The 13,160-nt window shown below is 41.2% G+C and overlaps 1 protein-coding gene across 1 annotated transcript; it reads right to left on the reverse strand.

Moving 5' to 3' along the window:
* Positions 1 to 11,663: 11,663 nt before the first annotated feature.
* On the reverse strand, positions 11,664 to 12,528 carry LOC131254985 (uncharacterized). The gene is made up of 2 exons (XM_058255686.1): positions 12,322 to 12,528; positions 11,664 to 12,215 (listed from the first exon to the last, which is right to left on the reverse strand). The coding sequence occupies exons 1-2, from the start codon at positions 12,526 to 12,528 to the stop codon at positions 11,664 to 11,666; spliced, it is 759 nt and encodes a 252-aa protein (XP_058111669.1).
* Positions 12,529 to 13,160: the final 632 nt, after the last annotated feature.

A 13,160-nucleotide genomic window follows, 5' to 3' on the forward strand; every position in this document is an offset into this window, starting at 1 on the left:
ACTCTGATGTTCATTGTCTAGCACACATCTCCTTAGAATTTGGTCTAGGCAATATTTAAATAGATAAGGATCATCCCAGAAAAACTTACATACCTCGAAGAAGAATTTTTTCTTATCATGCGCAGTCCAATATGTCGGCATGATACCTGTGGTAAGATAATTTGTAATATAGCAAACTATTGTAATTAGGAGAGTTTAAATAATTTTTCATCAGGGAACATATCATTTATCGGTGTCGGCTCACGGGAATCATGGAGGTCAAGCCTAGAGAGATGGTTAGTCACTACGTTCTCTACTCCTTTTTTGTCTCGTATTTCTATGTCGAACTCTTAGAGTAGGAGGATCCATCTTATCAAGCGGGGCTTAGCATCATTCTTAGAAAGAAGGTACTTCAATGCCACATGATCAGTGTAAATGATGATCTTAGATCTAATCAAGTAGGACCTAAATTTATCCAAAACGAACACTAAAGCTAAGAGCTCCTTCTCTATAGTAGAGTAGTTCACTTGGGCAGAATTTAGAGTTCTACTTACATCATGAATCACATAGGGCTTATTCTCATTTCTCTGGCCTAACACAGCACCAATAACATAGTCAAACATATTGCACATAATCTCAAAAGGGATGCTCCAATCGGGTGGTTGCATGATAGGTGTGGTAGTCAACATAGTCTTGAGCTTAGTGAAAGCTTCTTGGCATTGTTCAGTCCACTCGTATGGTATATCCTTTTGAAGGAGATTACATAAAAGATGAGAGAGATAGCTAAAGTCTTTTATGAATCATCTATAAAATTCGGCATGTCTTAGAAAGGATTGTACATTATGTATGCTCTTGGGTAGAGGTAGGACAAAAATAAGATCAATTTTTACCTTGTTTACATCAATTCCCTTGAACAAAATTATATGACCAAGCACTATTCCCTTGGGAACCATGAAATGACATTTCTCCCAATTTAGAACCAAATTCTTTTCTTCACATCGCTTCAGCACATTTTTAAGATTTTCCAAATACTCGCTGAAGGATGGCCTAAAGATAGAGAAGTCATCCATGAAAACCTCTAAATGTTGCCCTACTATGTCAGAAAATATACTCAACATGCATCGCTGAAAAGTGGCAGGGGCATTACACAGTCCGAATGGCATCCTTCGGTAAGCAAAGGTGCCAAAGGGACATGTGAATGTTGTCTTTTCTTGATCCTCAAGGGCTATCTCTATCTGATTATAGCCCAAATACCCACCTAGGAAACAGTAGTAAGAGTGACTAGTTAGTCTTTCGAAAATTTGATCAATGAAGGGCAAAAGAAAGTGGTCTTTCCTTGTGACGGTATTCAACTTCCTGTAGTCAATGCACATTCTTCAACCAGTAGTGACTCTAGTTGGCACGAGTTCATTATCGGCATTGGCTACAATGGTGATTATAGACTTCTTAGGAACCTCCTGAGTCGGACTCACCCATTGAATGTCAGATATTATGTAAATGATACTCACATCTAACAACTTCAGTACCTCAACCTTAACCACTTCCTTCATGTTTGGATTTAATCGACGTTGTGATTGTCAGGAAGTTTTTGCATTATCCTCAAGATGAATGAGGTGAGTACAAATCAAAGGGTCAATTCCCTTGAGGTCTGCAATCGACTATCTAAGGGCTCCTTTATGCTCAATAAGAGTGGAAAAAAGCACACTCTCCTGTTCTTTCTCAAGGTGGGAAGAAATCTCTACTGGGTATGTCTCATCTTGACCTAAGTAGACATATTTAAGATCATCAGGAAAAGGTTTTAGGTTAAGCATTAGTGCTTTGAGGCTAGACGGTAGAGGCACTACATCGGTTTGAGATAATTTCTCAAATTGTGGCCTCCATTGATTAACTTCAAGTACCGACATAGCATCAAGCATGGCATCCATCTTCCTAATTGTGTCATCATCTAAATTAGGGGAGTGAGCCGAGCACGTCTCTAGACGGTCAGAGTGTAGAGTCAAAAGTATTTTATCTTCCACGAAAGAATCGATTAAGTTAATGTCTTGGATATCATCAACATCCTTTGATTGTTTGCTCATGTTGAAAAATATATTGATCTCTAATGTCATATTTTTAAAAGATAAATTTATAATTTTATTCCTACAATTAATGATTGCATTTGATGTAGCAAGGAATGGACAACCAAGAATGATGGGAATTTGAGTGCTCATATCTATGATGAGTTGAGTATCCAAGACAATAAAGTCTACTAGATAGTAGAATTATCAACCTGGACCAACTCATCCTCAACATCCCTCTCGGTACACAGACTAAATGATCAGCAAGTTTAATGTGGTCCTAGTGGGTTTTAATTCACCTAGACCCAATTGTTTGTATACTGAGTAAGGGATCAGATTTACATTCACCCCCAAGTCAAGAAGTGCATGCTCAATTTGGTGAATCCCAATTATACAGGTGATAGTTGGGCTACCAGGATCTTTATATTTTTATGACACATCTTGCTTGAGGATGACACTCACCTTTTTTATAAGAAAAAATTTCTTTTGTATATTTTTCCATCTTTTGGTAGTGCATAGATCTTTCATAAATTTGGCATATGAAGGGATTTGTTTTACGACATCCAGCAGAGGAATGCAGACCTTCACTTGTTTTAACACCTTTAGAATATCCTGTGAGTTAGCTAGAGGTTTTGGTGTAATCAACCATTGAGGGAATGACACAATCGGTTTACTTTGAGGTTCCAGTTCCAACCCATGTGGAGTATTGCTAGGTCTATCATTCTCAGCTTCTTCTCGGTCCTTAGGCTTTTCAACCTTCGCCAGAATAGTTTTGTAAATAATCTTCCCACTCCTAAGAGTAGTGATAGACTTAGCCCGGTCCATCTGATTTGAAGAGCTTGGGTCACTAATTTCACATGTGGCTTCGGACTGGGGAGAGGGTACACTAGAAGCATCCCTTTCTCCCCACTCATTAAGTGTGACTCAATCCTTTAAATGTACGATGCAAACATTCCCATTGTTGTTTTGAGATCTTTGAATGCTTATACCATATTCTAGTTGAATAGCTTTTGGTTTTTCATAAAATTTTGAACCATATCCTCTTGAGGCTTCTTTTGTTTTAAAAATTGAGTAAGGGCCTCTTGTAAGTTAGCCATTTGTTCATTCCACCAACTGAAATTTGGATAGTTTCTCCAGCTGGAGTTGTATGTATTTAAGGTGGGTCCTCTGAAAGGTCGTTGGTAGTTGTTTATGGCATTTGATTACTCATTCAATATCTCTTGGAAAGTAGGAATTGTTGGGTAATTTTCAGTTGTATGTATGTTACAAGCACAAGTACCACAAACAACTTCCGTAGCCATATCGGGTTTGATAGATTCTGTCTTCTTAAGTTCCATAGCCTTGACTTTTCTTGTTAGATTGGCCACTCTTGCATTTATATCATTTTCCTCTTTTAAAATATAAATTCCTCCCCTTTCCTTTGATTGAGTAAACTTAGAATTGGTAGTTCTTAGGGAGGTGTCTCATGATTGCGCATTTTCTGCCAATTGATCAAGATAATCTTATGCATCATTGGCCTCCTTATTCATGAATTCACCATTACACATCATCTGTATAAATTGGCGCATTGGAGAAGTTAATCTGTTATAGAAAAAACTTATTGTTTGCCATATTTCGTAGCCATGGTGTGGACAGGAATTTGTGAGATCCTTGAACCTTTACCAATATTAGAAGAAGGTCTCTTCCTCTTTCTAGGCAAAGTTCATGATTGTCTTCCTTAAAGTGTTAGTTTTATGAAACGGGAAAAACTTTTTGAGAAATTCTCGAGTCATCTCAGCCCATGTGTCGATAGATCGTGGCTTTAAGGAGTGCATCCACGTCTTAGCTTTCTCCTTCAATAAGAAGGGAAACAATTTCAGTCACACTATATCTTTAGATACTTTTGGAAAGTATAATGTGGCAACTATCTCATCAAACTCTTTGATGTGCAAGTACGGACTTTCACACTCCAGTCCATGGAATTTAGGAAGTACCTGTATCATTCCAGGTTTAACATCCATGGTTCCTGCATTCAATGAGAATATCATGCAGGAATTTGTACTCACCCCATTGGTTGTAAATAATCTCGTAGAGCATGAGGCAGGGGTGCATTATTCACCTCGTTTTCATCTTTAACTTCCTCAATTGGAGGTTGAGGTTGATTTGCAGACATCACTTCTTGTAACATCTTGATTCTCATAACCCGAGGATGACTGCTCGAGTACGAAAATCCCGAGGGTTACGTCGATACTATGTAACAACTATTCATCTACTGTCTAACATATTTCATAACATCAAAATGTAGTAACTATTTTATAAACTGTTAAAAAGAGTTCAACATATGTGAGTGAAAGATAAAGAAGTAAGCAAGATCCCATAGCAGGGGATTTTTAATTACAAAATTCAGAATGAGCAACATAAGATAATGGCTAAAAACATGAAAGTAAATCTATGTCTATATCGTCAGTGGAGCCCCAACGGCTCAACCATATCAGCATACGGTTCCTCCTCCCCAAACTCTTCTTTAACTGCGTCAGGAATATCATCATAAGTGCCCTCTTTCTCCATCATACCTGTATTTATTTGGTGCAACCGCATAATTGGGTGGGTGAAAACTCATTGGGAATTTCCCGCAAGGATTCATGCATATTAATTTATTCAAAAATAGTTTCAACCAACATGTTGCATCATAATGGAAATAATATGAACTCAAATGTAAGTGTGTGGATGTATGAATATATGTTCAAGTCACAGACCTGGGGATGCACATCCAGCTGTCAAAACAAAGGGTTGCCCAAGGAGGACTAGCCACCTGGAAAAGACCATGCAGGTGAGTGCGCCCAAGGATATCTCCTGAAAAAAATACATGGGGTACGCCCAAGAGTGTCTAATCCCAGAAAAGCCTCATGAAAAGAAAGAACACCCAAAGTGACACAAATGCACATGCTCTGGGAGTTTAACTAGAGTGAAAGGACTCACAATAAATCGAACCGAGTGTGGCTTACATCGAGCACTCGGAAAAGCTCATATGTCATGCGTGGATGTCATGCACCATGATACTGAGTTACATTCCATAGGATTGATAAGATTATTCTCATAAACATGGTCAAGGTTTGTGACCTTTTAATAGGATATCGATCATCCACACATGAGCACCATATAAATCCATTTGCTTTGATTAAGGTTTAACTGAGGGCCCATAAATATGGCATATCATGACAAGTTTATACAACATCTCACAAAAGGTAGCATTCCACACTTAGGCTTCATTATACAACTTGAGAATGAATCGAAACATCATGACATATGTCGTTACTAGTAGAACTATGCCTCCAAATTGGGCAATTACTAGAATAACTTAGAGAGTGCAATACTAAGTCCTAATCACATGTTTGTTACATATAGAAATTGAGTAAATAGACATTTGCATATTAGCTCACATTCAACCTAACCAAATAGGAATGAAAGGAATAGTGTACTATTCCAAGACTTCATACACCTTAGATTCAAATTAAAATGATTCTAGCATATAAGATGAATTATGGAGTAAACTTACCATTTAAATGGAAATAAGATTTACTACTTTTTAACATTCTTAATGAAAGTGTGCATTCAACTAGGATATTCTAATTATGGTACAAACAGTATGATACAAACTTTAATAAGAAATCTTAGAGCAATGAGATATGAACATTCCCACATGTTTAGTGAAATTAATTCAAAAGGAAGTAAGACTAACACTTACCCAATTATAATATCTCTACATTTTCAAGCTTAACACTATTTTAGAATTTAATGAAATGAGGAAGCCATGTGGGATATCCCTCACCTAGATTGGAAGTTCCTCTTATCGTGAGATGTGGATGTAAAGATCCTAAAATCCAAGCAAGTGCATAATTAATCTCTAAATTCCAAATAATTTACTAGCTATGTACACTTTGATCTTTACTTACTTGATTGGTCAGATTGCAAGTAGGAGTGTCTTCTAAGGTAGATGGTTGCTGGTTGTACCTGGAGAAATTGTTATAAAACACTGGTGAGTCACGATAATGAGTACTGAGTTGACTCAGTTAGGTAAAATGATCGGGTTAGCCCCCAAATGGGCAATTCTGAAACATCCTTAATTGGGCTCAAGTTTGACTGGCGTGAGCTGCTACCCAGGCCCAACTGAGTCAGGGCTTTTAGGTCAAAAGGAAACTGAGTCACTGACTCAGCAGTGACTAGACTCGGTCGAGGCCTTTTTATTTAGTAGCACGTAGTGCCGAGAGGGATCTGCGATTGATTCGAGACGTTGCTCCTAGCTCGAGACAGACCGATCATGGCCATGGTTTCAAATCAGGGGTGACACTTTGAAACGTTGAGTTTAGTCACTGGTCTCGTGACCGAGTTGAAGAGACTGTGAACCCAAATGGTCAAGTGGCTGAAATCCGAAAGAAACAGAGGGAGAATAGATGCAGTTACCTGAGTAGGGCTGGTGATTTGAGCTGGGTGAAATAGGGCTTGGCGTGTTGGGTTGAGGATTCGAGCAACGCCCTCAGTGAGATGGGCCGGCTATGGACGGATGATTGAAACTCACACCAGCCACATCCCTTCTCCCCTTTCTCCCTTCTTCTCCTTTCTTACTATCTCCTTCCTCTCTCTTAATAAAAGAGCGAGTCAAGCCGATGCTGACTCGCTTATTAGAAGGGCCGAGGCAAGTTGCTATAGAGCTTGCAACGCGCACCAGCGGCCGTTCTCTCTCTCTCTCTCTCTCTCTCTCTCTTTCCTTATCTCTTTCTATTTCTTTCTTAGGCCTCCTTGAAAGATGCCCTAAATTTGGTTATTTATAACCTTCCTTCTTCTAGAAATTTCCACGACTAATCATGAAGATTAGCGCAGAACTAATTCGCAATGATTGAGAACAACTAGTCTTTTGGACCTCCCCATGAGTCGGATCCTAGGCGTGGATTTCAGGTTTAACTTTCGATGGGCATTAGAGATGGTGGGCCACACAATGGACGTTTCAAATCAGAGGAAGGGTGGCTATCACAGAAAGTGGGTCCCACAGCCCATTTGGAGAAGATGGTCGGCTGATAATGGCGATTTCGCATTGGATGGGTGATTTAACAATCTGGGACGTTCAGTTGGTCCAGATGATGTCCATCAAGCTTGTGGGGTCAATTACATGGTGATGGATGGGCCATTTGCGATTCCCTTTCTAAAAACGGGGTCGGTCCAAGATATGGCTGCGATTCGCCAAAATCTCGGCCTCCTTACAAGATATTCCAGATCGCCCTAGCCCGGATGCCTTAGATTGACTGGACAAACCTTCCAGAAGGTGAGTGATGGCTGGGATTGTGTTTGCTAAGAATGGAAAGGATCTTTTCCCATTTTTGCCGAGTAGATAACCATAACCAAAAACGGTTGGGGTGACGTGGTTGCTGCTGCGCGCGTGGCTGGCGTCCGATCGTTTCCAACGGATGGATTCGCCAGTGAGATGGTAGGACATGGACTCCTTTTTCCATGTCTGCATTCCTCTTTGCATCGTCGGATGGATTGCTAACCGAGTCTGTGTAGAAGACTGTCATCTGTGTATTCCTTCATGGTTAGGGTCGGTGGACTCTGTTGATCGTGATGGATGGCTCGGATCGTCGAGGTGGCTCTATATGGTGGACTGATTCGCATCAACGGATGTGCAGTTCGTTTGAATCCGCAACAGGTGGGAGAAAGACTGAAATTTGAAACTGCTTTGGTTCTTATCGGGTCAAACCCAATTTGACCACATAAATGGTCTCATGTACACAATCTGTGTACCCACATATTTCAAAAGTGGGGTCCACGTGGTGATCAACATGATCTGGACCGTCCATTCTTCTTGGCAGGCCTTTTAAACCCTCAAGACTGACGGTTAGTCCATCCTGAAACTTTTGGTTGTTATATTTGAAGATTTATTCAAGATAAATATTGTTTATTTTGAGCTGATAGTTGCCTTAAAGTTTCAATGTGTTTTTTTTTTTTTGTAGTTATGAGGTGTGTTAAAGTATGGTAGAGCTCTGGATTTAAAATACGAGTCGTTACATCTTGATCCCTGAATGGGCCATTAGGTGGCTGATCTAAGTGTAATGAAGTATGGGGAGTTTTAGTTATTTTAAATTTCTATTTAAGAACTCGAGTCAAAGAGTGAGTTATTACAATCTCCCCCCTAAAAGAAAATTTCGTCCTCAAAATTATACCTGAGTGATGTCGTCAAAAAGGTGTGGGTATTTTTCTCATGTCTCTACTTGGCGATCCCACGTTGCTTCCTCGACTCCGTGTCGTGACTAAAGGATCTTCACTAATGGAATGGTTTTGGTGCATAGGATTTGCTCCTTGTGGTCCAATATACGAACTAGGGCTTCGATGTAGCTAGCGTCGTCATTCAACTCGACCTCTTCCCAGCTGATAATATGAGACGCGTTCGGTTCATATTTCTTTAGTATAGATATGTGGAAGACGTTATGAACATTGGCAAACTTTGGTGGTAGGACTAGGCAGTAGGCAACGGCTCCAACCCTGTCCATGACCTCGAAAGGCCCAACGAATCATGGAGAGAGTTTTCCTTTCTTCCTGAATCGCATGACGCCCCTCATAGGAGAGATCTTCAAGAATACGTGATCACCGACTGTAAATTCCAGATCTCGTCTACGATTGTCTGCGTAACTCTTCTGCCTGCTCTGAGCCATGCGCAGGCGCCTACGAATTAGGTTAATCTTCTCTGTAATTTCCTAGACTATCTCTAGTCCTAATAAGCTCCTCTCTCCAACTTCAACCCAGCAATGTGGTGCTCGACAAGGTCGTCCGTATAGAGCTTCGAACGGTGCCATACCAATGCTGGTTTGAAAGCTGTTGTTATAAGCAAAATTTACGAGATGGATATGCTCGTCCCAACTGCCCTTGAAGTCCAGCATACAAGCTCTCAACATGTCTTCTAGCTCTTGGTTTACCCTTTTGGTCTGCCCGTTTGTCTGGGGGTGAAATGCTGTGCTAAATTTCAACTCTGTACCCAACTCTTCTTGCAGTCTTTTCCAGAAAGTGGAGGTGAACCTGGTGTCGGGATCTGACCCAATCTCCCACGGAATTCCGTATGCACGAACTATCTCCCGAATATACAACTTAGCCAAGTCATCAACTGAATTACTCACACGTATAAGGAGGAACCGGGCTGACTTAGTTAATCTGTCAACTATCACCCAGATGGAGTCATGGTTCTCATGTGTCTTTGGGAGTCCTGTGATGAAGTCCATGCTAATGTAGGCCTACTTCCATTTGGCGAGGGGCAATGGCTGTAAAAGACTCGGCGACTTACGATGTTCCACCTTTACTTACTAGCAGGTGAGTCATTTTGAAACGTATTCTACAATATCCCGCTTCATATTTTTCCACCAATATTGACATTTGACGTTCCGATACATTTTTGTATTGCCAGGATGAATGGTCAGACGGGATTTGTACGCTTCGCTCAGTATCACCTGCTTCAATTATGGCAATGCCGACATGTAGATATGACCCCAATATCTTAGGGCACCATTCGAACTAACATGCCAGTCCTACATTCCTTCACTTTCGCACCTTAGTCTGAACTTCTTCAGTGATTCCTCCTGGTCTTGCGATTCGATGATGCAATGAACTAAGGCTAGTTCCACAACTAATGAAGCTACCAGAATACTTGGTCCACCGAAAGAAAATTGTGTATCATAGTTCTGAATGAAATCTAACATCTCTCCTTCTCTTATTATGAGACCAGCCATAACTTCATGATTCCTCTTCTGACTCAAAGCATCTGCTACGAGGTTCGCCTTACCAAGATGATAGGATACTTTAAACTTTAAGTCCTTTAATGTTTCCATACATCGACGCTGCCGAATGTTCAAATCTTTCTAAGTAAAGATGTACTTCAAACTCTTGTGATCACAGAATAATTCAAATTCTTCCCCATATAAGTAGTGTCTCTAGATCTTTAAGGCAAAGACCATTGTGGCGAGCTCTAGGTCATGGGTAGGGCAATTTTCCTCATGCTTCTTCAATTGCCTAGAAACGTAAGCAATTACCTTCTCTTTTTGCATGAGTACGCATCCTAGTGTTGTCTGTGATGCGTCACTATAGACCACGTACTTGGCCTCTTCTTCTGGAATGTAAGCACACGGGCCGTAGTGAGTCTTTTCTTAAGCTCTTGAAAAGACGTTTCTTCTTCATCACTCCAGCTAAATTTCACATTCTTCTTGGTCAACTGAGTTAGAGGTCTGGTGACACATGAGAACTCCTTTATAAACCTCCTATATATAGTATTCAGCCATCCCCAAAAAGCTTTTGACTTCAGTGACAGTGTCAGGTCATTCCCATTTCACTACTGCTTCGACCTTGGATGGGTCAACTGCGATACCTTCCTTCTTCACCACATGACCCAAAAACTTCACTTCCTCCTTCTAGAAATCACATTTTTGATAATTTTTCATACAGCTACCTTTCCTGGAGGGTCTTCAATACGGTCCTCAAGTGCTCCTCGTGCTCCTCACGGTTCTTAGAGTAAACCAAGATATCATCGATGAAGACTATGACGAATCGGTCTAGATATGGCATAAAGACCCAGTTCATCAAGTCCATGAATACTGCGGGCATGTTAGTGAGTCCGAACGGCATCACCATAAATTCGTAATGCCCGTATATAGTGCGAAATGCTATCTTGGGAATGTCTTCTTCTCTGACTCTCAACTGATGATATTCAAACCTAAGATCGATCTTCAAGAAATACTTAGCACCTTGAGCTGATCGAATAAATCGTCAATACAAGGTAAGGGGTACTTGTTCTTCACTGTAGCCTGATTCAATCTTCTGTAGTCGATACAAAGGCTCTGCGATCCGTCTTTCTACTTCACGAATAACACTGGTGCGCCCCATGGAGATACACTAGGGCGGATGAAACCCTGCCCCAATAATTCATCGATTTGTACCCGTAATTCTTCCATCTCACATGGTGGCATTCTATATTGAGCCATGGTTATCGGGGTGGTACCGGGTAGGAGGTCAATGGAAAAATCTACCTCTCTCCTTGGTGGCAATCCCTGTATGTCTTGAAACACTTCTAGGAACTCACCAACCACTGGTATCTGGTTAATGGTGATCTCTGCTGATTCTACCTCTTCTAGGGCCCGTAGACCTTCATAGGTCTCAATTTAACGCCTTCCTTGTATAGTAAAGGTGACTGCCCAAGTAATGTTATTATAACCGTCCGAGCATGGCAGTCCAATATTGCATGAGCCTGGGTAAGCCAGTCCATACCAATAATGATATTGAACTATTTCATTTTCATCACGACTAGGTTCATATGAGTCTCATGGCCTTCTAATACGACTAGACATGAGGACAAAATCTCACAGTTTCTACAAATCCTCCCATTGGAGATGCTTTGACCAAGGGTCTCTCCAGACAACTCAATTCTAAATTCAGTTCTTTAGCTATGGATGAACTAACAAGAGATATGGTAGAACCTGAATCAAACTGAACAAGTACTAGAATATTCTGAATATAAGTCGTACCTTGGACAACTCGTGGAGTGTCCCCATTTCGTTCTTCTGCGGACATAGTGAATACCCGTGCTGTAGAGGCTCTGTTCTGTAACGGAGCTGCTGGTCTCTAAAATGGAGGTCGGCTACTGATAGGTGGCCTAACCACAGACTGAGGTGGATGGGGCTGAATCGCTAATGGCCTGGGCTTGTTGCCCTCATCTCGTGCCCTCTTGAAGCAAAACTTGGCAGTGTGCCCTGGCTTACCACAATAATTGCACGGCATACCCGGATATGAGGAAGTTCTAGCTCGCTTATCAACCATAGCGAGGCTAGGAGGCAGATGTGTGGACTTGACTTGGCTACTGGAATCTCTGAACGGAGTCTGAGCTTTCATCATCTGGACTACGTCCTTCTCCACCCTGGTGGCCTTGCCCACTACTTGCCCATATCTGAACAAGTCAAAGCAGCACAACTTCGACCTTATTCCCAACCGTAATCCATCTCTGAATTTCCTCAGCCTAACGCTCTCTTCACTGATGATAGTCGATACATACCGTGAGAGTTCGGCAAAGCGGGACTCATATTGTGCGACCGTCATATTTTCTTGCTCGAGTTTGAAAAACTGTGCCACCTTTTCATCCCGGAACGATTCTGGGAAGTATTTCTCATTGAACTTGATCTGGAACCTCTCTTAGGTCCATAGACAATCTGCTATAGTGAGTTTACGCATGGAATCCCACCATTCATCGGCTTCCCCTTCTAGCGCGAAGGTGGGAAGTGTTTACCTTTTGTGTATCTGAACACCCCAATAGCTCCATAAGTTTCATCATACGTTTCAGCCAATGTTCGGCTACTATGGGGTCGGTCGCCCCAGAAAAAGTCAGAGGTTGCAACTTCTGGAATCTTTCAAATACATTAGTATCATTCCTTGCAACCGGTTGCGATGTTGATACATGCGGTCTCTGATATAATGCCTCGACCACGGCCGCCATGGTGGCCTACTATTCCCTCATGAAGGCCTGCTACTGGCTCAGCAAGGAAACCATTTGCTCCCAAGTGTCTGGTGTTGGGACCCCTGACTGTGCCTCAAAAGACGACGTCCTTTCCACAAGAGCTGGTTGAGGTGGCGGAATTTCCTCCGCTCTTGACCCTGAGTCAATCTCCTCAGGTTGAGCTGGGGGTGTTGAGGAATATATAGGGCTTTCTTCTCTACCCGTTCCCTCTAGGTCCTGCGGCATAATTAGAGATGCTTGTACTTGTTGGGATCGCGTCTTTGGAGGCATCGTATCCTGTAGTTTAGGAATGTAATGTCATGGTGCAGTATTCTATGTTTATCACACTATAAGACAGTTTTGCTATAAAAATTTTACAATACAAAGGATTCTAAGTCCTTTATACTTCTAAGTTAGCAGTTTCTTCTTATTTAAAGAAAAGTGAATTTTCTAAGCGGAGCTACATTTCTAGTTTCAGAATCTAGGTTCATGATAGTTAAAATGGGATTCTAAGTTTACTTTCTACGTTCAGGCAATCAATTCAAAAGTTTCTAAGGGACCTATATTTAGGTCTCTATGTCCTTAAAATTGTCTAAGGCTAGGGGAAATTTTACCTATGTTTAACTTTCTAG

This window comes from Magnolia sinica, chromosome 9 (genome assembly GCF_029962835.1).
Source record: "Magnolia sinica isolate HGM2019 chromosome 9, MsV1, whole genome shotgun sequence".
NCBI classification, from domain to species: Eukaryota; Viridiplantae; Streptophyta; class Magnoliopsida; order Magnoliales; family Magnoliaceae; genus Magnolia; species Magnolia sinica.